Source organism: Pan troglodytes, chromosome 20 (assembly GCF_028858775.2).
Source record: "Pan troglodytes isolate AG18354 chromosome 20, NHGRI_mPanTro3-v2.0_pri, whole genome shotgun sequence".
NCBI classification, from domain to species: domain Eukaryota; kingdom Metazoa; phylum Chordata; class Mammalia; order Primates; family Hominidae; genus Pan; species Pan troglodytes.
In genome coordinates this window covers 23,522,366-23,545,572 of record NC_072418.2, presented here as the reverse complement: position 1 = coordinate 23,545,572, position 23,207 = coordinate 23,522,366, and the positions used below count along the sequence as shown (strand labels likewise).

At 37.5% G+C, this 23,207-nt stretch overlaps 1 protein-coding gene across 1 annotated transcript in view; it reads right to left on the bottom strand.

Annotated features, from left to right (window-relative positions):
• The window catches only part of LOC129135340 (zinc finger protein 85-like), a 105,362-nt gene that overhangs the window by 66,703 nt on the left and 15,452 nt on the right, over window positions 1-23,207 (bottom strand). Inside the window, 5 exon segments of the mRNA XM_063801449.1 lie at window positions 1,891-2,201; window positions 2,204-2,401; window positions 2,643-4,031; window positions 21,944-22,039; window positions 22,543-22,669. Of these exon segments, the coding sequence (XP_063657519.1) occupies window positions 1,891-2,201; window positions 2,204-2,401; window positions 2,643-4,031; window positions 21,944-22,039; window positions 22,543-22,669 (2,121 nt within the window).

Sequence of the window (23,207 nt, the reverse complement as noted above, 5' to 3'; positions counted from 1 at the left end):
AAATAAAAATTTAACCTACAGAAACAATATTCTTTAACTTATTTGCGGTTTAAAGCCACTGGCAAAAAAAATTACTAGAGATGTTAATCCATTATGTTACTAAATAGTATATCGTTACCATCTTTTACCTATACCCTTGAGTAAGGTGGAACAGGGTAAAGTTTGTGGTATAATAATGCTTCATTGAATGCACAATAGTATTTAACATGTTAAAAATGTTAAACTATTAACTTCACACAATCTAAAATTTTAAAAATGTACTGCATCTTATATAAAAGTACAATTAGTATAATATACTAAATTTTAAATAAAATTAAATGTTTTTTCATAATGCAGAATATTACTCTGAACACCAACCTCATGCACCACTCAATATTATAAGTTAACCCCAAAGAACCTCTCCACTTACATTTTCATTATGCATCTTACATTCGAATGTTTTTACTTTTCAATAGAAAAGATCACAAATAATGCCCACCTAATAAAAAAGAATCTCTTGCCAGGAGCAGTGGCTCATGCCTGTGTAATCCCAGCACCTTTGGAGGCCAAGGTGGGTGGATCACAAGGTGAGGAGATTGAGACCAGCCTGGCCAACATGATGAAATCCTGTCTGTACTAGAAACATAAAAATTAGCTGGGTGTGGTGATATGCGCCTGTAATCCCAGCTACTCAGGAGGCTGAGGCAGGAGAATCGCTTGAAACTGGAAATTGAAGGTTGCAGTGAGCCGAGATCACGCCACTGCGCTCCAGCCTGGACGAAAGAGCAAAACTCCGTCTCAAAAAAACAGAACAAAACAAAGAAAGAATCTTTCATATCTTTGATACAGCAATAATTGATCCCATGCTTTCACATGTGAATCCAATAGGAATGAAGAAACGGCAGGAATTTCAGAGTTGAATGACATCATTATTCACTTTTCAAAAAATCTGTAATATTTTTCAAGAAATAAAGTATACTTTGAATGTAATTATAACTGCAAAAAACCTTCTGATCCTCTTAAAGTTATATACAAATAATTTTTCTACCAACTTTAATTTTCTATACTCAGCCCTCTGATTTAGTATATCTGATGTTGTCAGTGCCTTATGTATTTCTACCATAAATTCTGATATTTACACAGACTTACTTATGGATTAAATTTTTTTTAACTTTTACTGCATCTGCAAAAATATATTCTAGTATGAACTCTGTTTTCTAAGCTGTAGTTTTTGAAAAAGTGTTTTTCCAAATTTACTACATTTGCATGATTTTTCTTCAATATAAATTCCCTGATATTGAACAAAGTGTGAAAGTGCTTCAGAGTTTTTCCTCTACAAAAAATGTCTACAATAAGATCTGTGATACAAGTAAAGGCACTACTACCCACTTTGTATTTGTAACATTCATCTTCAAAATAAATATTCTTCACTGTAAAGTTCATATTTTCTTTTTTTTTACTTTTTAGATGGAGTCTTGCTCTGTGGCCCAGGCTAGAGTGCAATCTCAGCTCACTGCAACCTCTCCCTCCCCAAGTTCAAGTGATTCTCCTGCCTCAGCCTCTTGAGTAGCTGGGATTACAGGCACCACCACCGCAACCGGCTAATTGTTGTATTTTTAGTAGAGATGGGGTTTCACCATCTTGGATAGGCTGGTCTCAAACTCCTGACCTCATGATCCACCTGCCTTGGCCTACCAAAGTGCTGGGATTATAGGCCTGAGCCACCACGCCTGGTCAAAAGCTTGTATTTTCTGAAAGGTCTTTTGACAGTAATTGTACTTATAATGCTTTTATTAAGTATGAACTATCTGGTGTTGAGATATGAACATATATTAATGGCTTTTTCAGTCTTTATATTTGTATAATTTATCTCAAGTACAAATGCTTTCCTGTGCAATAAGGTGTGAGCACTGGTTAAGTTTTGCCACATTGTTCACACATGTAGGTGTTTTCTCCAGTACGAATTATCTTACCTACAATCAAGTGTGACAACCATTTAAAGGCTTTGTCTCATTCTTCAGATTTCTAAGATTTCTCACCAATATAATTTCTTTTATGGTTAGAAAAGTTTGAGGTGTTGTCAAAAGCATTGCCAGATCTTTCTGGTTTGCAGAGTTTCTTTCCAGTATAAATCATGTTATGTCTGTTAAGAATTGAGGGCTTGTTAAAGGCTTTGCCATGTTTTTCACCCTCGTAGGGTTTCTGTACAGTATGAATTTTTAATGCCTAGTAAGAGTTGAAGACTGATTAAAGGCTTTGCCATACTCTTCACATTTGTAGAATTTCTCTCCAGTATAAATTATTTTCTTAAAAAGGTTCGAGGACTGGTTGAAAGCACTGGCAGATTCTTCACAATTGTAGGGTTTCTTTCCAGTATGAATTTTCTTTTCTTTTTTTTTTTTTTTTTGAGACAGAGTCTTGCCTTGTGGCTCAGGCTGGAGTAGAATGGCACGATCTCGGCTCACGGCAACCTCTGCCTCCCAGGTTCAAATGATTCTCCTGCCTCTGCCTCCGAAGTAGCTGGGATTACAGGCGCCTGCCACCACACCCAGCAAATTTTTGTATTTTTAGTAGAAATGGGGTTTTACCATGTTGGCCAGGCTGGTCTTGAACTCCTGACCTCGTGATCTGCTCACCTAGTCCTCTCAAAGTGTTGGGATTACAGGCATGAGCCACCATGCCTTGCTGAATTTTCCTATGTTTAGTAAGAGTTGAGGATTGGTTAAAGGCTTTACCACATTCTTCACATTTGTAAGATTTCTCTCCAGTATGAATTATGTTATGTTTAGTAAGGTTTGAGGATCGGTTGAAAGCTTTGCCACATTCTTCACATTTGTAGGGTTTCTCTCCAGTGTGAATTCTCTTATGTGTAGTAAGGTTTGAGGATCGGTTAAAAGCTTTGCCACATTCTTCACATTTGTAGAGTTTCTCTCCAGTATGAATTATCTTATGTTTGGTAAGGTTTGAGGATTGGTTAAAAGCTTTGCCACATTCTTCACATTTGTAAGGTTTCTCTCCAGTATGAATTATCTTATGTATAGTAAGTTTTGAGGAGTGGTTAAAGGCTTTGCCACATTCTTCACATTTGTAGGGTTTCTCTCCAGTATGAATCATCTTATGTGTAGTAAGGTGTGAAGACACATTAAAGGCTTTGCCACATTCTTCACATTTGTAGGGTTTCTCTCCAGTATGAATTCTTTTATGTTTTGTAAGGGTTGAGGACCAGTTAAAGCCTTTGCCACATTCTTCACATTTGTAAGATTTCTCTCCAGAATGAATTATCTTATGTTTAGTAAGGTATGAGAATCGGTTAAAAGCTTTGTCACATTCTTCACATTTGTAGGGTTTTTCTTTAACATGAATGAACTTATGTGTAGTAAGGGCTGAAGGGTGGTTAAAAGCTTTACCACATTCTTCACATTTGAAGGGCTTCTCTCCAGTATGAATTACCTTATGTGTAGTAAGGTGTGAAGAATGGTAGAAGGCTTTGCCACATTCTTCACATCTGTAGGGTTTCTCTCCAGTATGAATCATCTTATGTGTAGTAAGGGTTGAGGAGTGCTTAAAAGCTTTGCCACATTCTTCACATTTGAAGGGTTTCTCTCCAGTATGAACTCTCTTGTGTCTAGTAAGGGTTGAGAACCGCTTAAACACTTTGTCACATTCTTCACATTGGTAAGAATTCTCTCTAATATGAATTCTTTTATGTTGATGTAGGTGTAAAAGCATGCAAAATGATTCATCACATTTTTTACATTTGAAAGGTTTCTCTCCAGTATGTCTTGTCTTGTGTCTATTTGAATTGAAAATTTTATGAAAGACTTTTATATATTTATCACATGGAAATATTTTGCTCTGCGTAGTTGTCAAACACTGGTTTAGTTCATTATAACCTTTTTTGTACACCTTACACTCAACCACATTTGCGGAGCCTTTTCTTAACTGTAAATTCTCATGTTCACATTTGCCATGTCTTCTCAGTATCACTTGTTGAAAAGAATCTTTTATGTCTTGCTCTGGCCAAAGGTCTCTGATAAAAGAAGAACACATAGCTGAAAGAAATAAAAACAACAAATTATTCAACTTACTAGACTCTGATAAACATACTTTACAAATCTAACCTATATTATACAAACTACATAAGCAAGATGGCATAATAAAATACCACAGGCCCTAAATCCTTCATAGACATATAAATGTAATAAAAGCATACTGACCAAAATACATAAGGAAAACTTATAAATAAGCATGTAAAGTTCCCCAGGTGAGTACACAGATGAGTACACAGGAATGCAAAGACACAGAAGAAAAAGAAAAGTCCATTACCTTTGCCCAACACAGTTCTTCCTACTCAACAATATAACATACTGCCTTTCAAAGTAAATTGCTAACTTTTGGTTTCTTTTTTAATAAACAAGTAAAATACTGGCACATACATCTATATTACTTGCTTCTAGGGGCCTTTCCAGAAACTGGTCTCCCGTAACATAAAGTGCTGAAAAAAATGGTGGTATATTTTGGAGTTATAGTTTGGGTCTTGAGACCAAAGGTAATTGTTACAGCAGCAGAGAGACTGCAGTACAACAGACAGAAAACAGAGCAAATGGTTACTGATTAAGATGAAGCAGAAATAAACTCCTTTAACTAAAAAGTAAACACAAAATTTTAGACAAGATACATTCTAAGAACATGTTTGAGAGTCTACCAGGATCTCTAACCAAGATAATTGTTTTCAGACTATGCCAGGAGAAAGCTACATGATAAAAACTGTGTCAGGTAGCTTTATTTAATGTCTAAATTTTAATCAAAGATTACAATGAATACAAAATAGGGCAAAATGGTTCTATCAAAAATATTATAAAATTTTCAGAAACCATAAAAAAGATGTATATATTAATTTTAAAAATTAAAAATAAATTGAATAGTCAATGAGTAAAATAGGAATACAGAGAACTATAGAAAACCAGAAAAAACTGATAAGAAAAAAATATTTAAAATATCCAAAAAACAGAAATTGTAAAGGTAAAAAATATCAAAAGAAAATATAACTCAAAAATTCTGAAAGAAAAAATATTGTCAAAATGAAGAAGCTCAACAAACAATTAGGATACACACAAAGATATTTATAACAAACACATATATAAGCACAATTTCAAAAACCACAGACAAGAAGAGAATGGAGCTGCAAGATAAAAATGGCATGTCATTTACAAGCACAGTCTTATAAGATAGTCAGTGAACTGTCAACAAAAGCTTTGCAGGCCGGAAGGAAACTGTGATATAGTCAAAGTCCTAAAAAAAATAGCTATCAAGTGAGAATAATACCAGTCCTGCCCAATAAAAAGAAAAAAACCTTCAAAAATAACCAAATTCTGAAAAAATATATTGGCACTTCATATGCCCTAAACATAAAAGATGCTGAAAGCAGTTGCTTCTACTGAAAATAATACGATTAAATAAAGTAATTTTATAAATAATAATTTTATCATATAAAATACATTATTTTCTAGGGAAAAATGCACATACACAAAAATGGAATTTCTTAGCATTATAATAATGGCACAAAAAACATTTTTAATTATTCTCTAAAATTTGAAAGGTAAAAGAATAGAAATCATTATAAACATTTGTTAATGATATACAACATAAAATATATGATTAGCAACATCAATGACAAATTTGAGGGCAGATATAATGAGAAAAAATTTATGAATCCAGCTGAAGTTCATTTTTTACCAGATTAAAATACACTGTTTTATCTTTTAGAGGTATTATGTAATTCCCAATATACCACCAAGAATATATCTGAATAGATACACGAAACAAAATAAGAAAGAAGTAAAAGCATATCAAGATAAGTATAAAAAAGACACAGAGACAGAAAAAGAGAAAATGAGGAACAAAGATACAAGAATCAAATAAAACAATAAAATAACACTACTAAGTCTTTGTAACTGGAGAAAAATAAAATTCTTTTCAGAGAAGCAAATGCTGAAGGAATACATGACCACCAGGCCTGCCTTGCTAGATAGAGCTATTAAGGAAGCACTAAATATGGGAAGAAAAAAACCATTACCAGCCACTGCAAAAACACAGTGAAGTACAAAGATGAATGATGCTATAAAACAACTACATCAACGACTCTGCAAAATAAGCAGCTAGCACCACTTGGATAGAATCAAAATCAAACATAACAATATTAGCCTTAAATGTAATAGGCTGAATGCCTCAATTGAAAGACATAGAAGGGCAAACTGGATAAAGAGTCACGACCCATTTGTGTACTGTATTCAAGAGACCCATTTCGCATGAAAAGACAAATGTAGGCTCAAATTAAAGAATGGAGGAAAATTACAAAGCAAATAAAAGCAGGAAAAAAAGCAGGGGTTGCAATCATAGTTTCTTTTTTTTTTTTTTTTTTTTTGAGATGGAGTCTTGCTCTGTCACCTAGGTTGGAGTGCGGTGGTGCAATCTCAGCTCACTGCAAGCTCCATCTCCTGGGTTCATGTCATTCTCCCGCCTCAGCCTCCCAAGTAGCTGGGACTACAGGCGCCCGCCACCACACCTGGCTAATTTTTTGTATTTTTAGTAGAGACGAGGTTTCACTGTGTTAGCCAGGATGGTCCTGATCTCCTGACCTTGTGATCTGTCCACCTTGGCCTCCCAAAGTGCTGGGATTACAGGCGTGAGCCACCGAGCCCAGCCTTCAATCATAGTTTCTGACAAAACAAACTTCAAACCAACAAAGATCAAAAAAGACAAAGAAGTGCGTTACATAATGGTAAAGAGATCAATTCAAGGAGCACCCAGATTCATAAAACACATTCTTAGAGAACTATAAAGAGACTTAGACTTCCACATAATAATAGTGAGAGTCTTTAACACCCCACTGTTAATATTAGACAGATCATTGAGACAGAAAAGTAACAAGGCTTGAACTCAGCTGTGGGTCAAGTGGACCTGACAGATATCTACAGAACTCTCCAGCCACAAACAACACAATACACATTCTTCTAAGTTCCACATGGCACTTACTCTAAAATTGATCATATGGCTGGGCATGGTGGCTCACGCTTGTAACCCTAGCACTTTGGGAGGCCAAGGTGGGTGGATTGCCTGAACTCAAGAGTTCAAATCCAGCCTGGGGAACACAGAGAAACCCCGTCTCTACTAAAAATACAAAAAAAAATTAGCCAGGCGTGGCAGTATGTGCCTGTAATCCCAGCTACTCAGGAGGCTGAGACAGGAGAATCGCTTGAACCTGGGAGGTGGAGGTTACAGTGAGCCAAGATTGTGCCATTGCACTCCAGCCTGGGTGACAGAGCGAGACTCGGTCTCAAAAAAAAAAAAAAAAAAAGAAAAAAGAAAAGAAAAAAATTGTAACATAATTGGAAGTAAAACACTTCTCAGCAAATGCAAAAGAACTGAAATCATAACATGCCACTGCACCCCAGCCTGGGTGACAGTGTAACACTCTGTCTCAAACAAACAAACAAACAAACAAAAACAAAACAAAAAAACTCACGAGTAAGAAACTCACTCAAAACCACACAACTACATGGAAATTGAGCAACCTGCTACTGAATGACTTCTGGCTAAATAATAAAATTAAATCAGAGGCTGGCATCCACAGCCACACCCTTCTGACCGTGCCCAATCTCGGAAGCTAAGCAGGGTCGGGCCTTGCTGGGACTTGGAGGGGAGACCACCTGGGAATACCGGGTGCTGTAGGCTTTGGCTGGGCATGGTGGCTCACACCTGTAATCCCAGCACTTTGGGAGGCCGAGGTAGGCAGATCACCTGAGGTCAGGAGTTCGAGACAAGCCTGGCAAACATGGTGAAACACACAATGTCTACTAAAAATACATAATATTAGCCCAGCATGGTGGTGGGTGCTGGTAATCCCAGCTACTTGGGAGGCTGAGGCAGGAGAATCACTTGAATCTGGGAGGCAGAGGTTGCAGTGAGCCGAGATTGCGCCACTGCAATCCAGCCTGGGCGGCAAGAGAAGAACTCCGTCTCAAAAAAAAAAAAAAATCAGAAATCAAAAAACTATTTGAAACCAATGAGAATGAAGAGACAATGTACCAGAATCTCTGGCATACAGCTAAAGCAGTGTTCATGGGGAAATTTATAGCACTAAATACCCAAATGAAAAAGCCAGAAAGATCTCAAATGGACACCCTAACATCACAACTAAAAGAACGAGAAAACCAAGAGCAAACAAACCTTAAAGCTAGCAGAAGACAAGAAATAACCAGATTCAGACTGGAAGTGAAGGACACAGAGACACAAAAAAACCCTTCAAAAAAAAAAATCAATGAATCCAGGAGCTGTTTTTTTGACAAAATTAATAAAATAGACACTAGCTATAAAGAGAGATGAATGAAATAGACAATAAAAAATGATAAAGGGGATATCACCACTGACCCCATAGAAATAAAAACAACTTTCAGAAAACACTATAAACACCTCTGTGCACAAAAACTGGAAAATCTAGAAGAAATGGATAAACTCCTGGACATATCCATCCTTTCAAGTCTGAACAGGAAGAAGTTGAATCCCTGAATAGACCCATAACAAGTTCTGACATTGAGGTGGTAACAAATAGCCAATAGCCTACCAACCATAAAAAGTCCAGGGCCAGATGAATTTATAGCTAAATTCTACCAGAGGTACAAAGAGTACCATTTCTTCTGAAACTATTCCAAATGATAGAAAAGGAGGGGCCTCTCCTTAACTCATTCTATGAGGCCAGCATCATCCTGATATCAAGACCTGGCAGAGATATAACAAAAACAAACAAACAAAAAAACAAACCTTCAAGCCAATATCCCTGATAAACATTAATACAAACATTCTCAATAAAATACTTGCAGACTGAATCTAGCAACACATTAAAAAGCTTATCCACCACAATCAAGTCAGCTTTATTCCTGGGATGCAAGGCTAGTTCAACATACAAAAATCGATAAACATAATTCATCACATAAACAGATTTAAAGACAAAAACCACACGATTATCTCAATAGATGCAGAAAAGGCCTTCGATCAAATTCAACACCCCTTCATGTTAAAAACTCTCAATAAACTAGGTATTCATGGAACATACATCAAAATAGTAAGAACTATCTATGACAAACCCACAGCCAATATCATACTAAAAGGGCAAAAACTGGAAGCATTCCCCTTGAAAACTAGCACTAGACAAGAATGCCCTCTTACCACTCCTATTTAAGATAGTATTGGAAGTTCCGGCCAGCGAAATCAGGCAAGAGAAATAAATAAGCAGTATTCAATTAGGAAGTCAAACTTCTGTCTGCAGAAGCTTGCAGACGACATGTTTGCAGACAACATGATCCTAGATCTAGAAAGCCCCATTGTCTCAGCCCAAAAGCTTCTTCATCTAATAAGCAACTTCAGCAAAGTCTCAGGATACAAAATCAATGTGCAAATATCACAAGCATTTCAATACACCAACCATAAACAAGCAGACAGCCAAATCATGAATAAACTCCCATTCACAACTGCTACAAAGAGAATAAAGTACCAAGGAATACAGCTAACAAGGGAAGTGATAGACCTCTTCAAGGAGAACTACAAACCGCTGCACAAGAAAATCAGAGAGGACACAAACAACAAGACAGAAAGAATCAATATTGTAAAAATGGCCATACTGCTCAAAGTAATTTATAGATTCCATGCTATTCTGACTAAACTACTACTGATATTCTTCACAGAATTAGAAAAAAACTATTTTAAAATTCATATGAAACCCCAAAAGACCCCATATAGCCAAGAGAATCCTAAGCAAAAAGAACAAAGCTGGAGGCATCATGATATCCAACTTCAAACTATACTACAAGACTATAGTAACCAAAGCTGCCTGGTACTGTTATAAAAACAGACACATAGACCAATGGAACAGAATAGAGAACTCAGAAATCTAAGACTGCATATCTACAACCATCTGATCTTTGAAAAACCTGACAAAAACAAGAAATGGGAAAAGGATTCCCTTTTAATAAATGGTGCTGGGAGAACTAGCTAGCCATAGGCAGAAAACTGAAACTGGACCCCCTTTCTTACACTTATACAAAAATTAACTCAAGATGAATTGAAAACTTAAATTTGAAGCCCAAAACTACAAGAACCCTAAAATAAAATTTAGGCAATACCATTCAGGACATAGGCATGGGCAAAGATTTCATGATGAAAGCGTCAAAAGCAATTGCAACAAAAGCAAACATTGACAAATGGTATCTAATTAAAGAGCTTCTGCACAGCAAAATAAATTATCAGAGTGAACAGACAATCTACAGAATGGGAGAACATTTTTGCAATCTATCCATCTGACAAAGGTTAATATCCAGAGTCTACAAAGAACTTAAACAAATTTACAAGAATAAAACAAACAACCTCATTAAAAAGTAAGCAAAGAACAAGAAGAAACACGTCTCAAAAGACATTTATGTGGCCAATAAAACATGAAAAAAAGCTCAACATCAGTGATCATTAAACAAATGCAAATCAAAACTACAATGAGATACCATTTCATGCCATCAAAATGGTGATTACTAAAAAGCCAAGAAACAACAGATGTTGGTGAGGCTATGGAGAAATAGAAATGCTTTTATACTTTTGGTGGGAATGTAAATTAGTTCAACCATTGTGAAAGCCAGTATGGCGATTCCTCAAAGACCTAGAACCAGATATACTATTGGACCCAACGATCCCATTATACTGGGTATATACCAAAGGAATATAGATCATTCTACTGTAAAGATACATGGATGTGTATCTTCACTGCAGCACAATTCACAATAGCAAAGACATGGCATCAACCCAAATGCCCATCTATGACAGACTGGATAAAGAAAACGTGGTACATATGCACCATAGACTACTATGCAGCCATAAAAAAGGAACAAGATCACGTACTTTGCAAAGACAGAGATGGAGCTGGAAGCCATTATTTTCAGCAAACTAACACAGGAACAGAAAACCAAACACGACATGTTCTCACTTATAAGTGGAAACTGAACAATAAGAACACATGGACATATGGAGGGAAACAACACACACTGGGGCCTGTTGCAGGGGAGGGAGAGAATCAGGATAAATAGCTAATGCATGCAGGGCTTATCACCGAGGTGAGGGGTTAATAAGTGCAGCAAACCACCATGGCACACGTTTACTTATGTAACAAACCTTCACATCCTGCACATGTATCCTGAAATAAAATTAAATTACATTAAATTAAATTAAAAAAAACAACAACAATGAAACTGGTAATAGTAACTTTATATCTTTAAGCAGTCATTTTAAATAAAAATTAATTAAACTACTTATTTAAAAAATGTAATCTCAGAACTTTTGGAGGTTGAGGAATCTGATCACTTTAACTCAGGAGTTTGAGACCAACCTAGACAACAGGGCAAAAAATTGTATCTACAGAAAAAGGTACAAAAAACTATCTGGGCTTGGGATGGCAAATATTTGCAACCCAGCTACTCAAGAAGCTGAAATGAGATCATCTGAGTTTGGAAGGTTGAGGCTGCAGTGAGTCATGATCATGCCACTGCAAACCAGCCCGGTTGACAGAGTGAGACTTTATCTCAAAAATAAATAAATTTATAAAAAGAAAAAAATAAGATGGCTTAGTGGCTTAAGTTAAAAAGCATACAATTTGCTGTCTATAAGAGACTCATTTTAGCATTAAGTCAAATAGGTTGAAAGTAACAGAATGGAAAAAAACTATATTCCATGCAAATAGTAACCACAATTGGGTGAGGTGGTAATAATTATATTGGATGTATTTTAAGTCAAGTACTAGCATAGGACAAACACAGTATTACATAATGGTCAAATGGGTCAATTTACCAGGAATCTATAACTATCATATCTATTTATATGTATATGTGTCTGTATATATAACATGAGGTTTCCAAAATATACAAAGCAAATTTTGGCAAAGGTGAAGCAAGAAATACATAGCAACATAATTGTAGAGATCAAGACATCATTTGCAATAATAAATAGAAAATTCAGATAAAAGATCAATAAGAAAACAGAAAACAGACATTATAGACTGTATTAACTATTTTGCATAAAGAGGAATACCTGAGTGTATAACTTATAAAGAAAGAAGGTTTATTTGGCTCACAGCTCAGCAGACTGTACAAGAAGGGTGTAACAGCATCTGCTTCTGGTGAGGGTCTCAGGAAACTTACAATCATGGTGGAAGACAAAGAGTAACTGGACATATCACATGGTAAGAGATGGCAAGCGTGAGGTGAAGGAGTCACTTTCTTTAAATGAACCAGCTCTCATTTGAATTAATGGAGTGAAAACTTTCTCATGACCAGGATAGCACAAAGGCATTCAGGAAGAATTTGTCCCCATGACCCAAACACCTCCCACCAGGTTTCACATCTAACATTGAGGATTACATTGCAGCATGAGGTTTGCAGGACATAGACATCCAAACCATACCACAGACCGACTAGGCTTAACAGATAGGTACAAAACTTTTCAGTTAAAAGCAAGAAACAACACAATGTTCTTATTTGCACCTGATGTATTCTGTTAGGACACATAACAAGTCTTATTAAATACCGGCTGGATGTGTGGTTGGTACCTACAATCCCAATAATTTGGAAGATGAAGGTGGGAGGATCACTTGGGATCAGAAGATTGACACCAGCCTGAGTAACACAGTGAGACCCTGTCTAGTGAGACCCATTACTACAAATAACCAAAAAAATTAGCGAGGCATGGTAGTGCATGTCTGTAGTCTCAGCTACATAGGAGGCTGAGGTGGAAAGATCGCTTGAGTCAAGAAGGCTGAGGTTGCAGTGAGTCAAATTTATGTCAATGTACTCCAGCATGGGTGATAAATATGATCCTGTCTCAAAACGACAATAAATAAGAAGACCAAAATCATACACTTTGTTTTCTGACCAAAACTGAATAAAACTAGAAATTAAAAAGTAAAACTGGCAAATCCAAGAATATCTAAAAATAAAACACATGGGTTGAGTACGGTGGCTCATGCCTCCAATACTAGCATTTAGGAAGGCTGGGCAGGAAGATTGCTTGAGCTCAGAGGTTCAAAACTAGCATGGACAACATAAGAAAACCCTGTTTCTAAAACAAATAAAATAAAAATAAAAGACACTCTTCAACGTATTTTTGTTCAATGGTCAATAAAATTAATTTTGTTAAGATGTCAATACAAACTACAGTGGGAAACAAATTCAATATAAGCTCTTTAAAAATCCCAAAAGTACAGTTTCATTATAGAAATCTTGTCTATGGCTGGGTGTGGTGGCTTACACCTGCAATCCCAGCATCTTGGGAGGCCAAGGCGGGCGGATCACCTGAGGTCAGGAGTTCAAGACCAGCCTGACCAACATGGAGAAACCCCATCTCTACTAAACATACAAAATTAGCCAGGCGTGGTGGCACATGCCTGTAATCCCAGCTACTCCGGAGGCTGAGGCAGGAGAATTGCTTGAACCCGGGAGGCGGAGGTTGCGGTAAGCCGAGATTGCGCCATTGTACTCCAGCCTGGGCAACAAGAGCGAAATTCCGTCTCAAAAAAAAAAAGAAAGAAAACTTGTCTAAAATTTAAAAATTTGATTTGGAACTATAACCAGCCAAACGCCCAGGAAAAAGAACAAAGAGGCATTATACTTCCAAATTTTAAAACATATTAAAAGCTAAAATAAGCCAGGTACCGTGGCTCATGTCTGTAAGCCCAGCACTTTGGGAGGCTGAGGTGGGTGGATCACGAGGTCAGGGGATCGAGACCATCCTTGCCAACATGGCGAAATCCCATCTCTACTAAGAATACAAAAATTAGCGGGGTGTGGCAGCGTGTGCCTGTAATCCCAGCCACTTAGGAGCTGGAGGCAGGATAATCGCTTGAACCCGGGAGGCAGAGGTGCAGTGAGCCGAGATCGCACCACTGCACTCCAGCCTGGTGACAGAGCTAGACTCCATCTCAAAACATACATACATACATACATACATAAGCTAAAATAACAAAAACAGTATGGTACTGACACAAAGGCAGATAAACAGATGAAAGAAAAGAGTGGAGAGCCCAGAAATGAAGCCTTCTGTATATGATTACATGATCTTCCACAAGGTTGCCATGAGCACACAACAGAGAAGAGATAATCTTTTCAAAAAATAGTGCCATAAACTGGATAATAACACTGATAAAGTTGAATCATTTCCTTGAACCATATACAAAAAATATTTGTTTTTTTTTTTTTTTTTTTTAGACGGAGTCTTGCTCTGTCACCCAGGCTGGAGTGCAGTGGCACGATCTTGGCTCACTACAACATCTGCCTCCCAGGTTCAAGTGATTCTCCTGACTCAGCCTCCTGAGTAGCTGGGATTACAGGCGCCTGCCACCACGCCCAGCTAATTTTTGTATTTTTAGTAGAGATGGGGTCTCACCATGTTGGTCAGGCTGGTCTCAAACTCCCGACCTCATGATCTGCCCGCCTCGGCCTCCCAAAGTGCTGGGATTACAAGGGTGAGACACCGTGCCCGGCCCGATTTTATTTTTTTTATTTATTTATTTTTGGAGTGACGGAGTCTCACTCTATTGCCCAGACTGGAGTGCAGGGGTGCGACCTCGGCTCACTGAAATCTCCGCCTCCCAGATTCAAGTGATTCTCCTGCCTCAGGTTCCCAAGTAGGTGGGACTACAGGCACATGCCACAATGTCCAGCTAAGTTTTGTATTTTTTAGTAGAGATGGGGTTTCACTATGTTGGCCACTCTGGTCTCAACCTCCTGACCCTCACGTGACCCTCCCACCTTAGCCTCCCAACATGCTGGAATTACAGGCATATGCCACCGCGCCCGGCCTATTTATTTTTTTTGAGATGGAGTCTCATTCTGTCACCAAGGCTGGAGTGCAATGGCATGATCTCGGCTCACTGCAACTTATACCTTCCGGGTTCAAACAATTCTCCTGCCTCAGCCTCCCGAGTAGCTGGGACTACAGGCATGCACTAGCACGCCCGGCTAATTTTTGTATTTTTAGTGGAGACGGGCTTTTACCATGTTGGCCAGGCTGGTCTCCAACTCCTGACCTCAAGTGATTCACCTGCCTCCATCTCCCAAAGTGCTGAGATTATAGGCATGAGCCACTGCGCCTGGCCAAAAAATATTTCAAATAAAATGCTTAGACATAAAAAGAAAAAACAGAAAAACAAAAAAACAAAAAACTAGCGAATCTCTTAGAAAAAAAACTTGACATGGGTCTTGGCACCATTTCCTAAGATACGACATTAAATGCATATGCAACAAAGGAAAGAACAGAAATATTTAACTACACTATACTTCAGAATTTCTGCACATTAAAAAAAATTCAATAGACTGAAAATGTCATCTAGGAAGTGGGTGAAAATATATGGAACTCACAAGTGAAAGTAGTTAATATTCAGAGTATATGAACAACTCTTAAAACTGAACAATAAAGTTGAATAACTTTATTTAGAAATGAAAAAGTAAGGCCAGGCCCGGTGGCTCACGCAGGTAATCCCAGCACTTTGAGAGGCCGAGGCGGGTGAATCACAAGGTCAGGAGTTCAAGACTGGCCTGACCAAGATGGTGAAACTCTACTAAAAATACAAAAGTCAGCCAGGCATGGTGGTAGGCACCTATAGCTACTGAGAAGGCTGAGGCAGGCTGAGGCAGGAGAATCACTTAAACCCAGGAGGCAGAGTTTGCAGTGAGCCAAGATCACACGATTGCACCCCAGTCTGGGAGACAGAGTGAGACTCTGTCTCAAAAAAAAAAAAAAAAAAGAAAGAAATGAAAAAATAATTTTCATCAAAAAATATACCCAAATGGGATAAAACATTTGAAAAGAAAAGCAGAATTAATGATTTGCAGAGAAACATATAAAAATAAAAATGAGGCCAGGCGCTCACCTCACGACTGTAATCCCAGCACTTTGGGAGGCCGAGTCAGGTAGGATCACCTGAAGTTAGGAGTTCAAGACCAGCCTGGCCAACATGGTGAAAACCCCCGTTTCTACTAAAAATACAAAAACTAGCCAGGCATGATGGCAGGTACCTGTAATCTCAGCTACTCGGGAGGCTGAGGCAGGAGAATTGTTGGAATCCAGGAGGCAGAGGTTGCAGTGAGCCATTGCACCATTGTACCCCAGCCTGGGTGATAACAGTAAGACTTCATCACAATAAATAAATAAATAAATAAATATATAAATAAACAAAATGAAAAAACAAAATTGCCTCACACTCATTACAATGGCCACTATACCTTTTGTTAAAACACCAAATCTGTTGATGATGCAATGAAAATAAAACTATGTTGACTGTTGGTAGAAAACAAGATGCAACCATTATTTTAAATGTTATAAATTCTTCTTAATTAAAAATGGAATTATCATCAAATACAGCAATCTCACTTATGAATATATTTCCAAAATATGAAGCACAGGGCCTGGAACACAAATTTGAACATCCATGTTTATTGTACCAGTATTCACAAAAGCCAAAAGGCAGAAGCAACCCAGTTGTCTCTAAATTTACAAACACATAAAAAATGTAACATATACATCCAATGAAATATCACAGAAATCAAAGATTATCAAATATTATCATAATTAAATCAAATATAATCAAATAAATCTTGTCACATTTTAAGATAAACTTTGAAAATATTATGTCATGGGAAATAAGCCCATAACAAAATGATAAAAACTGTATGATTCCACTATGTATATGAGATATCTTAAGCAGTCACACTCATAAAAACAAAGAGGAATGGTGTTTGTCAAGGGCCGCGGAGAGGGTAAAATGGGTTCTTGCTACTTAAATGGGTACTGAGTTTTAGTTTCACAAGATGTAAAATTTCTAGAAGTCTTTTGCATAACAATGTGAATATATTTAACATGACTGAAATGTACAGCTTCTTTTTGAGACAGGGTCTCTGTCACTCAAGCTGAAGTACAGTGGCAAAATTATGCCTCACTTCAGCCTCAAACTCCCAGGCTCAAGTAATCCTCCCCTCAATCTCCCAAATAGCTGGGACCACAGGTGCACACTAACATGCCTGGATATTTTTAAAAATTTTTGTAGAGAGGGAATCTCCGAATGTTGCCCAGGCTGGGCTCAAATGATACTCCTGTCTTGGCCTCCCAAAATCCAGGGATTACAGATGTGAGCCACCACGTCTGGCCCTGAAATGTGCACTTAAATAGACTTAAGATGCTAAATTTTAATATGTTTTTACTGTTTTTTCTTCTCATTTTTTTGAGACATAATCTCGCTCTGTCACCCAGGTTGGAGTGCAGTGGCGTGATCTCGGCTCACTGCAACCTCTGCCTCCTGGGTTTAAGCGACTCTCCTGCCTCAGTCTCCTGTGTAGCCCGAACAACAGGCATAGGCCACCATGTCCAGCTAATTTTTGTATTTTTAGTAGAGACAGGGTTTCACCATGTTGACCAGGCTGGTCTGGAACTCCTGATCTTAAGTGAGCTGCCTGCCTCAGCCTCCAAAGTGCTGGGATTACAGGCGTGAGCCACCGAGCCAGGCCTGTTATGTGTTTTTACAACAATTACTTTTTCTAAAGGAAAAATGGAAAAAATACTAAATTACAAATCTTCTCAAAAATTACCTTCAAATCACAAAAAGTGTTTCTCTCACACAAAGGAAATATATATTCATCATTAGACACATGGAGATAATAAGACATAATGAAAGTATTTCCATGACTACTCGCTTAGACAAGATAAAATACCCACTGAAAATCAGCTAAGAAAGAATATATACAAGATAAGCCATAACCAATATTGGGGTCATATTTATAGATAAACACACACACATATATAATCCGATTGTGATAGATGTATGGCTGATTTATCTCTTAATTAAACATCACATTGACTTAAAGTATACAAACAGAACTGCAAATTGGCTAAAATTATATAAGAAAAACTAAAAAACACAATAAGCTGATGTTAAGAAACCTACACTGAAAAAACACTAACATGAAAACTGCACAACAGTAAGAGACACGTTTACTCATAAAATCTGGTATGCAACATTAATATACCTTTAAAAAAGAATTGTCTGGATAACTACAATATTTGTGTACTCATGGAAGGCAGGTATTTCGAATAATTGGCATGCACTATGTGGCAGTAAAATTTCACAGAATATGCAGTATAATTATAAATAGAACATACTAATGAGAAACTTTTAATAAGCATGTAAAAGAAATGTGATAATTTTTATGTTTTAAATATATGCTATTCTTACACAAAATGAAACTGTTGTAATCCAACTTAAGCAAAGAACAGCATTACATTGCTAAATTAAAACTTATATTTTTCAAAATAGGGTTAGAGCCTCTGATATGTAAAACAAATATTTACAAGTAAATTATCATTTAGATATATGCTGAAGAAAGTGGGTGAAAATCCTATAATTCCTTTTTACCTGCAGCAAACTTAAATTTAAGTAACCATTCTAGTAATATGGAGTGCCTATCAATTATCTAATTTATTTCAGGCATAACATGTAAATTCTAGCATATTGTCCTAAATGTCCAAATCTAAAATTACAGACAAGTTTGAAATGGAAAATAGAAAGTAAAAATGTATAGAAAGAGTAACATCAGTGACATGAAAAAATAAAAGGTGCTCTATTTGATTATCCTCACCACAGCAAAAAAGTTTTTCAGTCATCCCTGACAAAAAAATGCCTTTATGAGACAGCCAGACATCATGGCTCACATCTGTAATGACTGCTACATGGTACACTGAGGTTGGAGAATTGCTGCAGGCCAGGATTTCCAGACCAGCCCGGATGATAAACAAGATCCCATCTCCAAAGTAAGTGCCTTTAGAAGAGCTTTGAGACCCAGGGAGGGAGTTGTGAAACTCTGCTAAAGCCCAAGATTGAGGAGTGTTTTTTCAGAGGACAGGCACTTATTCATGTGAGAAACTACAGGACCCCTGGTTTTGGCTACAGACCAAGAAATGGCCCACCCAACTTGGTCCAACAGAGAATTCTGAAGTTAACTCTGTAACCATCCCAAACTCTTCCCAGTTACAGTCTAAGAGAGGTCCTGCCCTTCCAGAGACCTGGAGGAAGACACCCATTTGCAGCCACGCAGACAGGCCTACAGGCCTTGGTTTTTACTGTAGTCCCTGAAGTAGTTTAATGACTCAGTTCCAGCTCTCTGAGCCACAGTTCATGACCAGTTTTGCTTAAGTAGAAACCCACACAGTGACCTGAGGAAATCCTCTCTGGTACTCAGTGAAAGGCAAACCCATTCACATCCTGATATAAGGGCCATTATATATGGAGCCAACTGCAGACATTGCCCTCGTGTCTGCCCTACAGATCAAAGTCTTAAAGAATAATCTGTCCAAAAATAAAATGGAAATTACGATTACCCAAGCCCTTGGTAACAAACCATCTAAAGGTGGATGCTAGTGCAGACTGAGCAGTCTTGTGACCAAGCTACAACCCCTCTTCACTACAAACCCAGAGAGCATCCCATCACCCTAGGGACACAACAGAAAAAGATCTTTACCTCCTGAAACCAGATAACAAAAGCTTAAGGAGTTGTTTGCTCCTTCAAATTCACAGATATCAATATAAAACTATATTGTGCCCATTGTCAATGCTTCTATTTTAATGTAGCACTGAAAGTGTATGGCACAAGGATTAGTCAAAAACATTTTTAAAAAGCCATTGGAATTGAAGAGAAATAAGTAAAAAGTTGCTTTTTGTGGATCGTATGATCTTATTATATAAAAAACCATAAACAGTACATTAAAATTTGTCTAAAAAGCCGGGCTTGGTGGCTCACACCTGTAATCCCAGCACTTTTGGGGGCCGAGGCGGGCAAATCACGAGGTCAGGACTTCAAGAACAGCCTGGCTAACATAGTGAAACCCTGTCTCTACTAAAACTACAAAAAAAATTAGCCAGGTGTAGTGGTGGGCGCCTGTAGTCCCAGCTACTTGAGAGGCTGCGGGAGAATAATTTGAACCCAGGAGGTGGAGGTTGCAGTGAGCTAAGATCGCGCCATTGCACTCCAGCCTGGGTGACACAGTGAGACTCTGTCTTGAACAACAACAACAAAATTGTCTAAACTAATAAATACAGTCAGTAAATTAGCAAAATATAAAATTAACATACGTTATGCTTCCATACACTTAAACTATCTGATGCAATAAAGAAAAACAATCTTATTTATAATAGTATTAAAATAATAAATTTCTGAAAACCAATTTAACCAAGAAGGTAAAAAATCTTTTTGTTTTATTGAGATGGAGTTTTGCTCATGCTGCCCAGGCTGGAGTGCAATGGTGCCATCTTGGCTCACCACAACCTCTGCCTCCTGGGTTGAAGCGATTCTCCTGCCTTAGCCTCCTGAGTAGCTGGGATTACAGGCATGTAATCTATGCCTGTAATATGGCCAGCCACTTTTGTATTTTTAGTAGAGACGGGGTTTCTCCATGTTGGTCAGGCTGATCTCGAACTCCTGACCTGAGGTGATCCACCCTCCCTGGCCTCCCAAAGAGCTGGGATTACAGGTGTGAGACACTGCGGCTGGCCAAGGTAGGTCTTTACAATGAAATATATAAGATATCAATGAAAGAAATTAGAGAAGACAAAAATAAATTTAAAAATATTTTATGTCGGCTGGGCATGGTGACTCACGCCTGTAATCCCAGCACTTTGGGAGGCCAAGGCGGGCGGATCACAAGGTCAGGAGATCGAGACCAGCCTGGACAACAAGGTGAAACCCCGTCTCTACTAAAAATACAAAAATTAGCTGGGCGTGGTGGCACATGCCTGTAATCCCAGCTATTAGGGAGGCTGAGGCAGGAGAATCACTTGAACTCAGAAAGTGGAGGTTGCAGTGAGCTGAGATTGCACCACTGCATTCCAGCCTGGGTGACAGAGCGAGACTCTGTCTCAACAACAACACAAAATTTCATGTCTATGGATTGAAAGAATAAATATTGTTAAAGTGCCATATTATCTAAAGTCATCTACACATTCAATAAACTTCCTAATAAAATTCCAGTGGCATTTTTTTCACAATAGAAAATACGATTCTAAAATTTACAAGAAACTACAATAAACTTCAAATAGCCAAAGCATTCTTGAGAAAAAAAAGAACAAAGCAGAGGGACAGGACATCATAATTTATAATTTCAAACTATATTTTAAGACTATAGTAATAAAAACAGGATGGACTATGCAGAAAAATTAACAAGAAACCCCTAATGGAACAGAAACCACTACTCTCACATATTTCAGACAGGATGCAAAAAGAGAACTAAAAAATAATGTAACATAGAGTTTTCCAGCTGGGCACGGTGGCTCACACTTGTAATCCCACACTTTGGGAGGCCTAGGTGCGCAGATCACTTGAGGACAGGAGTACAAGACCAGCCTGGCCAACATGGTAAAAACCCATCTCTACTAAAAATACAAAACAATTAGCCGGGTGTGGTGGCAGGCGCCTGTAATCTCAGCTACCCAGGAGACTGAGGCAGGAAAATCGTCGAACCCAAAAGGCACAGGTTGCAGTGAGTCGAGATCACGCTACTGCAATCCAGCCTGGGCAACCAAAGCGAAACTCTGTCTCAAAAAACAAAACAAAACAAAACAAAACAAAACAAAACAAAACAGTGTTTTTCAAAATTATGCAGATATTTGTGTGTTCACCCAAGGAAAAGGAAAATTCTTAGAGAATTTAAAAGCATAAGACAGAAGATGCCCTTTAGTGAGAGAAAATTTTAAGAAAATATTCAGTCTTCCCAGAAACTATATACTTTGCAAAACAGCTTCCCAAATCACATTGTAAGGGCCGGCTTGCTTTTTTTTTTTTTTTTACCTTTGTACCTCTCATCTGTGTCATCTGTTGTGTTCACTCTCACCTACCTGGGGATTCATCCACGATCTCACATATCTTCATATTCCAGGGCTCTTTTTCTTGCTCTAGACTGGTGATCGGGTCTTGCTTAGAGACAGCAATACCTGCTTTATTAAAAGTAAATAGCATAAATCTTGCTTATATTCTCTAGTTACCAACCTAGTACTGTGCTCAGTAAAAAGGATATAATAGAATATTTTAGAAAATTAATCCTAAAATACTAATTAATGAGGCACATCTCTAACTATTTAGAAAATATTTTAAATTTGTAGGTCCTTAATTTCACTACCTGGTACTCATGAATCAAAAATTGACGGTGGAAAATAGATTTTAAGATACGGGCAATATTTTATGCCACCAAATTTCTGGAATTACCACTAATCTAGAGTGAAGGATGCAGATCAGCTCAGGAATGTGGAAAGTTCAGGTCAGGATGAAACATGTTGAAGAAATTCTTTTCTACAGAGACAAATCATCAAGATTTTCTTGAAAACTGGGATCAGAAACTCATTTATACAAAGCATAAATTACCAAAGAAAATTCTACAAAAAAAGAGACATAAAACGTTTAGGGTATATTAAGACTTATGTATTAAAGTTATTCTCACCCAAGAAGACCAGGTTTTTGTAGTTCTCTAACATCACATTCATATATAAATTCTGCTGAGCAGGGTTCAGGCATTCCCACTCCTCCAGAGAGAATTCTATGGCCACATCCCTAAATGTCAACGTCTCCTGAAAAACACAAGCACAGAGACACAGATATATTTACCAAGTGGCCATGGGCAGAATTTATTATTTGACTTAAGGTGAAATGAGAGAGTAAAGAGAATTGGTTCTGACTTATAAGAATAACTGAAATTATCCAATAATTTTTAACACAGAAATATTCTCTAATGTATTACTCTGAGGGCAGAGAATGGCATAAGATCCACAACACCAGTGCATATATAATACTTTTCTGGATGATAAAGAATATAATTAAGGACACAAACGTATACATTTTTGAGTGCTATATTTACATCATAATGAGTTGTGTATATTTTTCAGACAAAAAAAGACATGTTGAGTTAGATGGTACCTCTCAAATTTAAATATGTACAATAAACTGGAGATCCTGTTGTGAAGCTTTTTTTTTTTTCCCCCAGAAGATCTGGAATAAAGTCTGAGTTTTTAAAATTCTAACAAGGTTACTAGCAATGCCAATGTTTTTGACCCCAGAAGACTATTTTGTCAGACATTCAGTAAGTGAAAGAGATTGTGTTTTTCCCAA